Source organism: Euprymna scolopes, chromosome 6, assembly GCF_053919585.1.
Source record: "Euprymna scolopes isolate OS-2025 chromosome 6, ASM5391958v1, whole genome shotgun sequence".
Lineage (NCBI taxonomy): Eukaryota > Metazoa > Mollusca > Cephalopoda > Sepiida > Sepiolidae > Euprymna > Euprymna scolopes.
In genome coordinates this window covers 82,943,961-82,960,106 of record NC_136487.1, presented here as the reverse complement: position 1 = coordinate 82,960,106, position 16,146 = coordinate 82,943,961, and the positions used below count along the sequence as shown (strand labels likewise).

The 16,146-nt window shown below is 34.4% G+C and overlaps 1 protein-coding gene across 2 annotated transcripts in view; it reads right to left on the bottom strand.

The window, feature by feature from the left end:
* Positions 1-16,146, bottom strand: part of LOC145277730 (uncharacterized) — a 146,238-nt gene that overhangs the window by 16,562 nt on the left and 113,530 nt on the right. For both annotated transcript variants that reach the window (XM_080129434.1, XM_080129435.1), the window contains exons 4-6: positions 7,687-8,282; positions 6,640-6,927; positions 1,923-4,408 (exon numbers count right to left, since the gene is read on the bottom strand). In XM_080129434.1, the coding sequence (XP_079985560.1) occupies positions 1,923-4,408; positions 6,640-6,927; positions 7,687-8,282 (3,370 nt within the window). The remainder of the gene's footprint in view (positions 1-1,922; positions 4,409-6,639; positions 6,928-7,686; positions 8,283-16,146) is intronic.

Here is a 16,146-nt window from a genome sequence, read left to right as displayed (position 1 = left end):
TCTAAATTCTAAAATTGTTTTTGTTTTGTTTCTATCAAGTCTTCAGGGTGTTCACACATAATTTTCCTTAGCTCTATCATTAACCCAAAGTCAGAGTGGCAACCTTCCCATCCTCTCATAATTGCACAAAGACCCTCTTAAAATTACACATAATCATCTTTAGAAAAAAAAAAGGCGCACAGGATTTATCTCCAATAGAAAAAACAATGATTAACTGCCCTAAAACGCTAGAATGGCTCAAAATGGGGAATCATTTTTACATTAAATTCTAAAATAATACTTTTTTTTAAGGTATTCACACGTAATTGCCTACAAAGGTAAAATCACATATTTTGGAGAGGTGGTCAGATGGGGTGAGGGGGTTAACGGTAGGAATTAATCTACAATAATACCAAAGAAATATTGCAATATATTCATTTTTCAAACAGTCATGGATTTCGATTTTAGTTATTTGTACATAAAATGCATTACAATTCAACTTTTGAGTTCTTTAACTTCTTTTCTTTTAATGAATACATGTCATTTTTAAGCAATTGCAGCATATTTATGTGCATTTACTGCAGATTATTTGGAAACCATTAATTTTTTGAGATTTTCAGTAGCATATTCTAATTCCTAGCACAAAAATACATTTATATGGTAAATTTCATTGCTTAATCTTCTGTCTTAACAAAGATATAACATTTTTACTGAAAAAGTAGTGTAAAAAATGTGACAAAACGCATATGGTCTTAAAGAGGGGAAAATATCCAAACGTGTGAGGCACAAAAATAGTCATAACTTCCTTAATTTTAATCAGATTAAAAAAATTTAAAAAGATTCTTTCTTAGCTCATCAAGCTCTTTCTATAGATACCAATATTGAAATATTTTAAGCTATTTCAATTTTTTCATGTGTATTGCTACTACATCTATTAACCGAAGGATTTCATCCATTCTTTCAATACAAACAAACCAACAAAGTTTTCTATTCTGTACACATCTCTCTATACTGTTCATATTTAATCTTCCTCTGAAGTAACATTACCTATCGATCATATAATCTAATCTTCCTCAATGATCAGGTTTCATTTTCATATATCATATTGATAACCTCTTTTCATAGTCAACAGCAGTTAGTTATGGCAGTAATTACTCAAGAAAATAAATGGCTCTTTGGTAAACCTCCATCTTTAAGAGTATCACAATATTATGAATCTATCTGGGAATGTTTATTTCAACTAATTTTCAACAAAGATACATTAAATGACAATCAATTTTTTTAAATTATAGAAATCACTTCAGACAAGGCATGAAGCCATTTGATGTAAAAAACATTTCAAGGTCAAAAACTAGCCAACAGTAAGTGTTAGATTCCAACCTAGAAAATAGCAATTCTTCCTTCTTTGTCAGAAACATTGCTCATAGAATGTGAGGATGAAAGGACAAAAAGGGAGCAAGAGTTATCAGGCTGTCAAAAACGAATCCTAGGTACACTATTATGTGAATTAATATATATAGTTTTTTTGATTTTAGAAAAAAAAAATTGCAGCCTGGATTATGTAATTGCCTTGTACTCTATTCCTGGTTAGTTCATGTGACTAATAATATGAAACATTTAAATAATCACCTAAAAATAAAACTCATCATGGAGAAGATAATTCATTTTTTGTTTTTAATTCAAGAATAGGAGTTGTCTACCTTACAATTAAAATTTTATTCCCTTTTCCATATGAGATTTTAAAAAGTTAAGAATTAAAATCTAAAATGATTTTATTGCAACCTGGGCAACACAGAATAGGTACAGCTAGTTGTCTATGTAATACATTGCGAATACATTAAAAATAAAATATCGAAATAAATTAAAATATTGTGAGCAAAGATACAAATACAAAAAAAAACCCACAAAAACAAAAAAAAAAACAAGAAAAAAGGGTAACTCACCTTTTGCTGTTTTTTCATTTCTGCTCTCTCTGATTCCAAAGTCTTCAAAATCTTCATGCGCTCATTTTCCTGGCTATTGAACCATTTTTCACGTGCAGTATCCACAGCAGCAACAACCAATTTTTTTTTCTCTTCTTCGGCTGACTCCTGCAATTTTAATTTCTCAATCGCTAAAAGTCTCTTCACGTCTTTCTCAACAGCTAAAGTTCTCTCTTTCTCCCATTGTTCTCTTTCTATGTCTAACTGCTTCTTCACTTCTACACTCAACTGTTTCTTCACTTCTGCGTCTACTTTCTTCTTTTGATGCAATTGCCATTCAACCATGGCTGCATCGACAGCAGACTTCACATTCTTATTGGGCTGTCCTTTGAGAGACTCAGGAGAAAGTGGCATGTTTTGAACCTCGGATGTCTTTTGATCTAGCCTTATTTGCAGTTCCTTTATTTCTTCCAGGTGACCCTTTTTTAGTTCAGCTTCTCGCACCTTCCATTCTTCTTTTTTCTCGGCTTCAAACTCAACAAGTAATTCAGCCTTGATCCTTTCATGCAGCTCTCTATTTCTCGACTGATCCAGCCAGTTTCCTTCATCAGAGACTAAACTCTCTTTGATTTGGTCAGAGTTTTCTTTAGTTGTCAACATAACTTCCTTTGAAATTTTCTCTGTGTCTTCCTGCATCTCCTGAGCCTTTTTTGTTTTGAAATATTCTGTTAGTTCTTGTTGTTGAGTAGCTAGCTCTTGGGCTCTTTCTGCCGCAACTTCATTTCGAACTTGAATCAGAAGGTGCTCTCGTACCTCACTGGAGACGTTTGCTTCTGACAATTCAACTGAAAATGAATTGTCTTTAAAAAGAACGCACTGAACTTCAGCATTATTCTTTTCGGCATTCTCGCTTTTATTTCTTTCGTATTCAAGCTGTAATCGACCGACTTCGACCTCAAGTTTCTTTTTATATTCCTCGATAAAGTTGTCTTCGAGCTGGCTTTTCTCCTGGCAGACACAGACATACAGCTCTTTCAAATTATGTTCACGATGCTCGACTACTTCCAGGTCGGTTTTCAATCTTGTCACCTTCTCTTCATAGTCTGCAATGAGGGCCGCTTCCTTAGAATCATATTCCAACTGCAAATCCAGCTTCAATCTGTCCTTCACGTCATCTTGAAAAGTTTCATAAGTCTTCTTGCATTGTTCCAGTGCATCAGCTTTGTCGGCCGCATGCTCTTCAGAAATTCGTTCAAGTTTTTCTTCTAATTCCTTGTTCCTAGATTCTAACCATTCCACTTTTGAATGTTGTAAATCATCATTCTCTCTCTCAGGCAGAACAACACCACTTTCTCTGCTATCCACACTATTCTGTATCTTCTCTAAACGTGACAATTTCTCTGTAAGTTCCCGCACAACAGATTCAGATTGGATGTATTTCGACTGCCAACTGTGAGCCTCTTTCTGGTAGGCCGTGAGCTGCTCCATCAACTGATCGAAATATGCATGCTGCTCGCGAGTGTTTGTAAAGCATTGTTGGAGTTGATGCTTCAACCCTTGCAATTGGGAGTCTACACCAGAGTCCTCATTGATGGTAGTGTCGGGAGTTGCAAAATTCAACTTCTTCTTTATGGCAAGTTCTTCAAATGAGTCTTCGGGATCGCAGCTGGACTGTTTGTTTTCCCCCGGGCCGAAAACACCCAATTTTGAAGCAGACTCAAACATGGTTAACTCTTGTCGTAACATTTTTACTTCATTTCCAAGACCATCACATTTCTCTTTGAGAATAATCTTAGCAGCTTCAGATTGCTGGAGTCGATTTTGTAATTCAACTATCTGTTGATTTGTCAAAGGTGACTGTGATGTTTGAAGCAAGTATTGGTTTTGCCTCTGGCTTTCTTCCAGGCTACGTGTCAAGCGATTGATAGTTTCTGCCTTGCTAATGTGAGCATTGTCAATATTTTTTAGAGAATCGGCCAGTTGTCGTTTGAGCAATACAATTTCTTCTTTACTGTTATTCGAACATTTCGTCAAGGCATCAATTTCTTCTTTAAGCAGTATAACCTCCCTCTGGTGCCGCAATTGCAGACTCTCCACTATGCTGTCATGCTGCTGTCTAGCTCTTTCAAGTGTTTCACTTTTGCCCAGTTCTTTAAGCTGGTGGTTCAGAGATTCAACAGCATTTTCCGCAGCAACAAGCTTGCCAAGTAGTTCCTCTTTGCAACTGCTGAGAGCCTGGATAAGGGCCTCCGAGGTCTCCATACGAGTCATCAGTTGCGTGTTGTCTGACTTTGCTTCAGTCAGCAAATCTTGGCATTGTTTCAGACTGTTCTTCAATGCCTCGCATTCATCCTCAGCAGAGCTAACCTTGTGCTGGAGAAGACAAACTTCTCTGGCGTTTTCCTGTTTTACAGATGTTAATTCTTTGGTCAATTCCTCTAGTTTGCGACCACGGCTCTTATAGAGTATCTGAAGCTGGGCTAGAGATTTTTGATCAGTGCTACCACCTAGAAAAAAAAATAAAATAAAAAAATTAAACAAAACAAAAAAATCAGTTTACCTTAAAACCGTAAAAAAAGCAACAAATAAAAAAATATGGTAAAAAGTATGAATTGCATAACAAAAATTATGGAATTTTTCACAAACCATCTACATATGTAATCAAACTTTGTGTATTCATTCTTTTGCGGGCTGTTATCCTCATCTTCATAGTTGTTGTTGTTTCACCACGTTGCGGCCAACTCATCCTCTGGCCTTCTTCAGGTGATTAACCACGATGGGATAATAAGGCAGTGACTGTATCCCCAGTAATTACTGCCTTTCGTAGTTGTTGTCTCACCATGTTGGGGATACAGTTACAAGACACAGAATCATTATCCCATTGCAGTTAATCACCTGAAGAAGGCCGAAGGAGGAGTTGGTCGCAACATGGTGAAACTACAGCTATGAAGATGAGGACAACAGTCTGCAAAAATATAAATGCATAAATTATGAAACCTCATCTCAAACCATTCCAAAAAATGTTTTTAAATATATATAATCAAGCTTTCTTCATTTTATTCGACATTTGGTGCTTCTTCACAATTATCGCCATATTGTTTAAAAAACAAAAAAACAATATCTGTATTATGTACATACCTGTAACGGAATGAAAATATTGATTAATTAATGAAAATAGTGATTTAATTTTAAATCTTATCTAACTGTCGATAGCTCAAATTGTAAGGAACGCGACTGCAGTGCTAAATGGTTTAGTTTCAATTCTAGCTGATGGTACCCAAGTCTTTTTTTTTCTTCAATCTTTTGAAATCAGTACTATATATTATGTACAATATAATATTCGACAAAGAAATGGCTCTTTAATATTAAATACGAAATCTGCATGAATTAAAATATATTTAAGCATATTTTCCGAAAAGAAAAGTTAATAAAATAAATATTTTGAGATTTTGTTTATTCACCTCCAAACAAGGCATGTTGCCACTGAAGCATAAAGAGTTACTGTACTAGGAACCAGATTCAGAGGAAGAGGAACCTGTTTGGGGGAGTTGAGCAGCAAGATGTTTGTTCACATTATATTTAAATGTCTGCGTGTTGGCAGTGTGAGTAGCAACACAAAACAGGAAGAGAATTCCAAAAGCTCCAAAGAAAGAAGCTATCAGAGTAGAGAATCTTCCGGCGTCTAGAGACATCTACAGTGAAGGGGTAGAATTTAGCAATTAATTGGGTGGGTCGAGGTATTTACATTAAGGAGGTAAAAATGCAGAAAGTTTATTGGAACACAATCCGTGGAAGCACCTATAAAAGAAGCACAGAGATACACCTCTGTAGGGATGTGACAGAGGCTGAAGTTTGGTAGATAGTGCAGGACTTATTAGGTTAGAAATTCTTTTTTTTTTTTTTTTTTGCACTCTGAGAGGGAGAAGCTAGTGCCGGCAACAAAACTCCATGTCAATGAATCAATCTCATTGTAGAAGCCATCAATCCAGATTCTCTTAAAACGTGGCTCAGAATGATTAAGCAAAATACTGAACCGATTCTGGGTCCAATAATTCACGGTATTTGCCATTGACTGTCAATAGTGTCAGTGTTGGCTCGCCGAGCTTGGTTAGTTTTTGTGCGGAATGCGGTGAATTCATTAGAAGGAGCCGGCTTAACCGATCTGGGGTGAATGCCGCCTCAAGACCAAGAAGACTCCATGAATGGGTGAATGGTAGATTTGCAGAGATACTTGTACCATATAATTATAATAAATCTCACCTGTCTGTTTACATGTACGTATGTAATGTATGTATGTTTGCCTGAAACTTTCGACGAGATCAGTATCATTTTGAAGCTCGACCCTTCGTACGACAAATATTGAAAAATTGGCTAAAAACATTAACTCCTTCACTCTCAACTGGGCACTTTTCTACAGGGAGATCTCACTTTTTTCGCCAATATTTTCGAAAGTGGTCCCCTCTTTTTGATTGACGAGCCTTAATTTAAACCTTCACCACTTCCGGTTTGGCGTCACGTTTTTTTTTCATGTTCTTTTCCTCTTTCGCGGTGCATGTTTGAGCGTGCCTGCCTACTACCATTTTGTTTTTGCTAAATACTCACCTCCAAACACCCGGGCACTCAGGCTAGTATACTTATAAATATGGACACTTAATACTCTTTAGATATAAGGATTTCATATGTATTAACATGTAAAATTCATAATTTTTTGCAATAAAAGATTAAATTCAATAAATACCAATTCGAATAAATTCCTTTTCTGGTTTCTGAGGACTAGATTCACGACTGCTGGAAGCACTGCGTGGACGTTCCTTCTTGTGGGGACTCATAACAGACTCTGTTGGCTTCCGATATTGAACCTTGTATCCATTTAGCTGGTCCCAGTTGGATGTGATTGGGTGTTCAGTCTCTCCAGGTCTGGTGTAGCCATTAGTTTGGGGGTGGGAAATTTCCATTCCACCAGACGTAGGAACAGGACGGTTTTCATCTGGAGGAGATCTGTGCAGATGAGGATGTGAATTCACATCTGTGATAAAAATTTAATTTTTAATAGTAAAACAAATAAAACATGTGACAGTAACAGTGTTACTAACAAGAAAGATGAAAATCTAAAATGTATTTTATAATCTTGAGAATGGGAAAGTATAAAAAAACACATCCAAAATGTTACCCAAATGTAGCATTATTAATATTCTTAATTTTATTATGTGATATCCCAAGGGTTCTTTTATGCCAAACATAGTGCAATTCTACCCAGAAGGTTTGGAACTCCTAAGTAATATTGTTATTTGTAGTAGTAAGAATAAGAGAAAGGGAAATTTCTGTTAAACATTAATGAATTATTTTTTTATTTTTTTTAAACATTTGAGTATACTCCAGAAAATAACCTTATAACTTTTACAATCATTTTATATCAAAATAGTCAAATATGAAATGAAATATTTAAATTTTATCAAATATATACAGGAGGTATAAATCTTTATCTCTCTCTCTCTATATATATATATATATATATATATATATATATATATATATATATATAGGGTATGTGTTTACGTTGATATATTTCTATATATAGTATTCACTCCTAAAGGAATATATATTTTAGGCAACATGGTAAGTATATCATTTTTTCGTTATAAACCTTACCATTTACCCCCCCCCCATCTCCCAGCTGTGGTGTCACACTAAACCTATATCTTTCAACTACAAGTATAATCAGAGTGCTAAATCTAAATTTGTTCCAGCTTAGTTTTATTATGAATTAAAAAAGGTTATTACTTACCAACACCATTAGTCTGATAAGGTTGCATATGGCCAGGAACAAAAGACTGCCCATCATAGGACATGGAATTGGGGATCTGAGAATAATAATCTCCATCTCCCCCAACTCCACTACTGCCACCACCACCACCACCAGCTGGCAAGTGATCTGGCATGAAGTTTTCTTGATAGTACCCCTGGCTACTACCTGGTGCTATCCACTGATCATTTTCGGCTTCATGTAACCCGCCACCCTGGACAACTCCATAATGGTGCCCTGGGTGGGTACCTCCACTCATGCCTGAATACATCACATGGTTGTGACCATTGTAGTTATTCACTTCATGGCCATCAGTGGTACCATTTTCTTCGGCTGGGTAAAGATAATGGTACTGAGGATAATACATGGGCTGCTGTTGTGGATCTTGTTGAGGTGTAGGATTATGGTTGTAAGGTTGTCCTGTTTCATTACTGTTTGAGGCAGAGTTGCTCGGCATGGTACTGCGTAGTGGTTCGTCTGATTGCAAGTGGCCATTTTGAATAGGTTTGGTGGTAGTCCCTCCTGGGAAAGTATTACTTAATATTAGGTGGTGGTCAAATGAAGAGTTACCACTCAACCTGCAAGACAAAAAAATCAGAAATCTTATTTCAGTTTTTTTTTTTAATTTTTAAAGAACCGAGAATAAGTAAAAAAAAAAAAAAAAAAAAAATCATGTAAACACTGTCATCCTACAATTTTAAATATTTTTGTTTAACAATTTATCGACATTGATCTAGCTATATAAGCATCTCAAATGAAAATTTTACTTTTATGTCTAAAAACCTTTCATGTGAGCACGTACATCTTTACAAAACATGATCAAATTTATTTTAGTAGCTCAATTATTAGCCACTGCAATATAGTTGTCCAAAGTTCATTGCAGATTAGAAAATTTAATGTTTTGGATGTTATTAGTTCAGAAGCCAATTGTCACAGATTATAACTAAAAAAAAATTCAGGCTTTGAACAAGTGACAAAAAAACCTTACAAATAGAAGCAATACTTATTAGATCAAGTCAGTGCGAACATTGGACAAAATCTTACTGTAAAATGACATAATTGTAACTTTATTAATATAAAATTCATTTCGACAGCTAACATATTGAATCTTCTTAATGTGATTTATAGCACAGACAGCAAGGTATTTTTTTTAATACTAAAAAAATAAAGAAAACAGATTTAAACTATGTAAGTACATACAAAAATAATTTGTCAATAATCATTTCTCTCTGATAGATTCATAAGAGTAGTGGTTGAGAGGCAGAAATCAGAAGCTCACAGTATTAATGCTGGAGTCCGTCAGAGGTCCATCCTAGGCCCAACTCTTTTCCTGATCAACATAAATAATGTCCCAAATCACATCCTAAGATCATTTGTAGACATTTATGTTGATGACACTACCATCTATGGCAGCACATCAAAGGCTGTAAAATGATCACATTCTCTCTGATTCTCTCTCCTCTGATCTTGATCATGTGATGCAATGGGGAAAGGTGATTGGTTAATTTTAATGCTTCTAAAACCAAGCTTCTATCTTTACATCATCAATGCTCTGATCCCTGTCTGGCATCAATCGAAATGAATGGCTCTTATCATGGGGAGGCTCCATGTTTTGACAAGCTTCTAGGCCTAACCTTTATTCCTGATCTGAGATGGAACACTTACATTAAATCCGTTGCCAAGTCTGCTGCAAAAATTCTGGGATCATTCTACCGTTCCAGTAGATATCTCAATTCTCTACTTGTATAAGAGCCAAATACATCCAAAGATGGAGTACTGTTGCCACATCTGGGCAGGAACTGCTAGAAAGAACTTATCCTGCCTTGACAGAGTTCAAAATAGACTTTGTAGCCTAGTAGGGGATGCCGTTTTCTCTTCCCTGCAACCTCTTTCCCACAGAAGAGATATTGTGAGTCCGTCTCTGCTTTATCATTATTTTCATGGCAAGTGCTTGTCTGAGCTCCAATCTATGGTCAACTCTGTCCTAACTTTCATGAAAAACACTTGTCTAGCTGAAACCACTTTTTATCTGTGCCTAAACCTAAAAGTAGATTCCATGAACAAAGCTTCTTTCTTAGAACTGCACACTTGTGGAACTCTGTTCCATTTTCCTGCTTTCCAACTGACTACAATATGGTCGTCTTCAAGTCCAACATGAACAAGTTCTTGATGAGCCATTCCCTTAAGTAATCCAATTTACCAAATTTCCACTACTAATGATTATTACATGTTCCCTTTGACCATTGTACACTTATTAACCCTTATCCTCGAGTGGCCTCCGGGCTTTGATAAGTGGAAACTCCCTTGTACAAAAAAAGTTAATTATTTCTTTAGTATTTTATTCACTAACTAGTGGTAGGTGTCTGGTCTTGTCAGGTCGTAAAATACGCTTAAATATATTTTAATTCATGCAGATTTTGTATTTATTATTACAGAGCCAATTCTCTATTGAATAATATACACAGGCGGCAAAAAGAAAGGTTGCACTTTTAATTTTTTCAAAAACTGCAAATTTAAGCTAAATTTAATGCAACTGTTTAAACAACCTATACCTCATTTGATTGGTCTTTTATTCCTCTATAATTTTACCTGTTCATATTTGACTTTTAATTGAAATATTCTAGTGTTAACGTCAATTTAAAAAAATAACTTCAAATTGAGGAGGCAAAAAGAATGTCCGCACAATGGAAAATTGTTATTTAAATGTAACTTTAGGACATTCATGCAATACAAATACAACAGGAACACAATGAACCTGTTAATATTTAGTAGCAAAGCTCTTCTGCAATTTGACAGCCCGCAATCTTTTGGGAATTCCTTGAATTAGACTGCAGCAATACTCAGGGAAAGGGCTTCCCACGTTTCTTTAAATTTTATCCAAAGTTCTTCCAAATTTGAAATTTTATCATTGTGTAGCTGTTGCTTGATGTAATGCCATACGTTTTCGATAGGATTGAGATCTGGAGATTGTGCAGGCCAATCCAAACATGGAATATCATGCTCTTCCAGGAACCTCTTCACATTGCCAGCTGTGTGAATGGGAGCATTATCCTGCATGAAGATGGGATTATCATCCAAATTTCGACCAAAGTAGGGTAGAAAATGCTCAGTCAACATATTAATGTACTTGGTCGAATTAATTCGACCTTGCAAGCGAACTATAGGCCCTGGACCATTGGTACTAATGCCCCACACCAAAACTGAACCTCCACCACCTTGCAGCTTTGAAACTGAGCCCCTAGGATTAAATCCTTCATCTTTCCTCCGCCAGACGTACTGCCTATCATTACTTCCTAGCCTATTAAACTTGCTTTCATCGCTAAAACGCACTTTTGACCAATATGAAGAGTCATGGTCTTCATTGCATCTGACAAAGTCCAGACGGCGCTTTCTGTTCTTTACAGAAATCATTGGCTTGCGTCTTGCAACATACCCTTACAAATTAAATTCCTTTAATCTGTTCTTGACAGTAGAAAGAGAGCACTTTTTAATAAGATTGCACTGTTGTTGGATTTGGGGAGCCATTTCAAATCTGTTTCTTAGGCTTTCCCTGTTAGAAGTAACTCTAGTACGACCAGATTTAGGGGCATCACAAACACTGCCGGTGTTTTGGTGCTTTTGCACAGTCTTTCATACCGTTTTCTCATCACATTTCAATCTGCGGCCAATTTTTCGATTGGATAAACCAGAAAGGTGGAGATTAATGAGCTCCTGAGGATCACCAAGAGAAAGTCGTGGCATATGGACTAAATGTTACGTTGTGTAACCTGGAACAACAAAAATTATGTTTAGAGATGCTTTGTTGCCTGTTAGTGGATATTTTAAACTGATTTAGGGGCGATAATTTAAGCTGGTTTTAAGCGAATTTGTTGCTACGGACTTTCTTTTTGCCTCCTCAATTTGAAGTTATTTTTTTAAATTGACATGAACACTAGAATATTTCAATTAAAAGTCAAATATGAACAGGTAACATTATAGAGGAATAAAAGGCGAATCAAATGAGGTATATGTTGTTTAAACAGTTACATCAAATTTAGTTTAAATTTGCAGCTTTTAAAAAAATTACAGGTGTGGACTTTCTTTTTGTCGGCACTGTATGTATATGCATATAGTAATGTATATGTGTGCATATATATATATATATATATATATATATATATATATATATATATATAGTACCGATTTCAAAAGTTAAAATAAAAAATGATTTGGGTGCCATCAGCTAGAATCGAAACGAAAACATTTTGCTCTTTAGACTCATTCCTTCATTTAGCACTCCAACTGTGTTCCCTACCGTTTGAGCTAACCCAACAGCGAGATAAGATTTAAAATCAAACCACTTGAAGCTATGAATGAATTTGTGCATGCACAAAGCTAATAGAAATACATGGGAAAATTGAAATGAACATTTTACATTTCAACTTACTGACATTTCTGTATACATTATTCATCCATCCAAAGATAGGACTCGTTATAAGCTATCTTTGATGTATAATTACTATTTCCTGTTAATTTCAGTGTTGTATGACCACTAGTTTAAGAGTTTATCGGTTTAATATTTACACAAGCACACACACACATCTACTTTTTTTATTTATATAGAAATTTTCAAGGATATTTGGATTTTTTGTGAAGGTTAAGCTGAACATGTTAATGTGTGGCTTTTTTATTTATTTATTTATTTATTTATTTTTTTTTTTAGATGGGATTATATATATATATATATATATATATATATATATATATAAACATACATACATACACACATACTAGCAAAAGTACCCGTCTTTGACTGGGTTCAAAAACGGCCAACAGAAAATGGACTCTGATTTATGAAAGTATGATAAGTTATGAAAAGGAAGGGTTGTAAAGAGATGGCTTCGAATTTGGGGGTATCAAAACGAAAGCAAAATATGATGAAAATAAAAATAAAATAGATAAACCCCATAATATAATTTTATTGTACCATATTTCTTCAAACTGAAACATAATTATCAAAGTATACTTACGTAGATAGATATGAAAAGTCTTTATTAAAGTTTGTGCCTATTACCATTCTATGGAGGCCAGGCGTGAACGCAGACCCTACAATTTTATTATACCATCCCTATTTAAGTTAAAACATACTTATCAAAGTATTATTATGTACATCTATATCAAAAACACTTGTAAACGTTTTTTTTTTTCCAATTTTTCAATTTTTTATTTTCATACTTTGTGGACCAGGCGCGTATTCCACCCCACAATTTTAATGAATCATCATATGCCAGATCAAACATACCCATTCCATCTTCTATCATTATATGTGATCAGTTTTTTTAAAATAGTCAACCATATAGGAGCCTATTCATGACCAGACACACAGACGTTCAGCTTTATATTATAGAAGATATATATATATATATATATATATATATATATATATATATATATATATATATATATATATAAAGGCACACACAATATTGTGTACACCAAATTTGAAAAAATAGCAACATTTATATAAAAAATAAATCACCTTTCACTAAAAATCATAACATAGCTTGAAATAATCTAGATAAAAAAAATGTCAAAAGAGAAAAAAAATCATGCATTTTTGATTCCGTTCAAATTTTATCAACTAAAAAAATAAACATGATATTGCAAGTTGAAATTGAGGAGAATTTCACTATATTTACCCATTTTCACCCTCTAAACTAATCTGTCTTGCAATACTAAAAAAAGGCCACTTGACACAAAGAAGTTACTTAATCTACCATTGGTGGTGTAAGACAAAGTTTCCACCAGGCATTCCAAATTAGAAATTTTGTTAAATTTTAGTTAAAAATTTACGCTTATGTTTAAAAATAAATTTAGAAAAATGTAATTACAATTTGATTAATAGTTAATTTAATGAACTTCTTTTGTTCAAAATAAGTTGTTTATCAAATAAAAATGAAACAATTTTAATTCAAAAATTATTTTCACTTCCAATAAATTTAGTCTTTTGTACATCATACAGATTTTTCTTTATTTTAGTTTTTTAATGCAGGGGGAAATGACCAAATAAACGAAAATGAATTTTGGTGGATTTAATATTGTCAGTAAATTATTTTTTGAAAATAGGATTTAAAACAATTCATTTTATTTTTCACTATTGCATTTTTGATTTCAAGAAACAATCCATTTAAAATTTAACGTGCAATTATCAAAGATATGTTGATACAAGAAACACAGACACATGAGAAGTTGTCACGCAATTTTATTAATACAAAGATAAAGAGAAAAAAAAAATTGAAAACAACAAAAACAAAATAATTTATCAGCTACACGGCGAGATATATTATGTCCAAAGAAATTATTAGTGTCATTTCATTTATTTTTTATAAGGCAAGTTTAGGCAAGAAATAGTTCCATACAAATTCATTTGGAGATAAGACCTATGAGATCAAAATAAAATATATATATAAAAAAAAAAAAAAAAAAATGGATGCATGTATATGCACACACACATTCCATTTTTCTATAGATATAAAATGTTGGTAACAGAGGTGGCGGCAGGAATGGTAATGATATTAAGTTTATCCAGTAAAGTAGGCAATTAATCCAGTTTACCAATAAAGAAGGTGGGGACGATAGGCTCAGGTGCTGGAAAGCCTAGTTTGATGGTGACATGTCCAGTCATGTTGTCGGGCGGATCTTAACTGGTCAAGTAACCAACCCCGTCCGACAGATCTGACAAGCGCAGCAAAAGCAACAACAACAACAAAAAAAAAAAAAGGAGATTAAATAAAATGATAAAAATACGAAAATTTTTAGAAATGAATAAAATATAATTGGGGCTTAACAAAAAAAAAAAAGAAAGATTATCAAAATTAGTCATGGGGGAAAGAAGTAATGGATTTAAACTTGTAGTTTCAATCCTCACTATAGACAATACTAACTAAAAAAAAAACTTGTCTGAATTTTTGAGATGAGGAATGGTTATTCATATTATTTGGATTCTTCTGACTACTGTTCTCATCTTGAATGTCATTTTCACAACGTTTCAATTGATGTAACCTCCAACCTTCTTTAAGTGTTTCTTGTTGAACTCAGGAATGTTTCTGTCGAAGTTAGGAATTTGAAAAGAATTTTGAATGGAACCCTTTATTTACTTCATGGGAGTAGCATAATCTTGTTCTCTCAGGCATGACTGGATAAAGGCCTCCTAAGTAATTCACAATTATAATTTTTGGTAATTGTAAAAGTGATATTCTTCTGAAGGTTGAAGGTTCAATTCTCAGTGTAGATAACCAAAAATTATAATTGCAAACTACTTACGAGACCTCTATCCAGTCATGGCTGACGGAACAAGAGCATGCTACTCCCATGAAGTAAATAAAGGGTTCCATTCGAAATTCCGTCCAAATTCCAGAATTCTGACAAAATACACATAAAGAAGGTTGGAAGTTACATCAACTGAAACATAGTGAAAATGACATTTGAGATGAGATGGATGGATGAATGGATGGGTTATTTAACCAGCATATCAACCTTTGTGAGTTATTTAATGCTGAGGAGGTTATTTTGTTAAGTTTGTTTGTTGTTTATTAGGTATTTGATTTTGCTGGAAAGGTTGTTTGGTTGTATTTTGTTTGTTATTTGGGTTTTAGTTTTTTCTGAAGTACTTATTTGGTTATGTTTGTTTGATGTTTATTAGGGTTTTAGATTTTGTTATATATAATCTTGTTTTTCTTAGGAATTTCAGGATATTGCCAGGATCCACTCTGTGAAAAAGATCTTTCAGACTACCTTCACGGTAGTACCTCATTCATATCTGCTGGAGATCCACGCAGTCTATCAGGATATGTTTCACTGTGAAAAGCTCATGACATGACACACAGAATGGGGCCTCTTCGCCTTTTAACAGGTATGAGTGAGTGATCCTGGTGTGTCCTATTTGAAGTCTTGTCATTACTGTTTCTTCTCTTCTCGTCTTCTCCCAGCTAGAGGTCCCGCCCTCCGTTCTTTTCCCGAGGTTGGGCTTCACCGACTGGAGCTTGTTATTCTTGCAGGCATTCCATGACTCCTGCCACTTGGAAGTGATGTATTTGTTGATTAGTGGTTTGTAATCAGTGTGAGGTACTTTTGTATTGCTGATATTCATTTTTAAAGATTTTTTTGCTGCTGTATCAGCTTTTTCGTTGCCTTTGAGTCCTATGTGGCTGGGAATCCAGCAGAATACGATGTCAGTGTTTTTGGAAAGGAAAGTGATTCTTTCCAGGAGGTTTATGATTAAAGGGTTGTTCAAGTTAAGACTGAAAGTGAATCAGATAATATTAAGTATTTGTTTGACTTGGTTTTTTGGATGATGTCTAAAGCTAGGTCTATGGCTGTTGATTCAGCACTAAAAATTGAGCAGTTGTCTGGGAGATGTTTTTGTAGTATAATGTTGTTAGATATGGCTGCACTTCTAGCTTT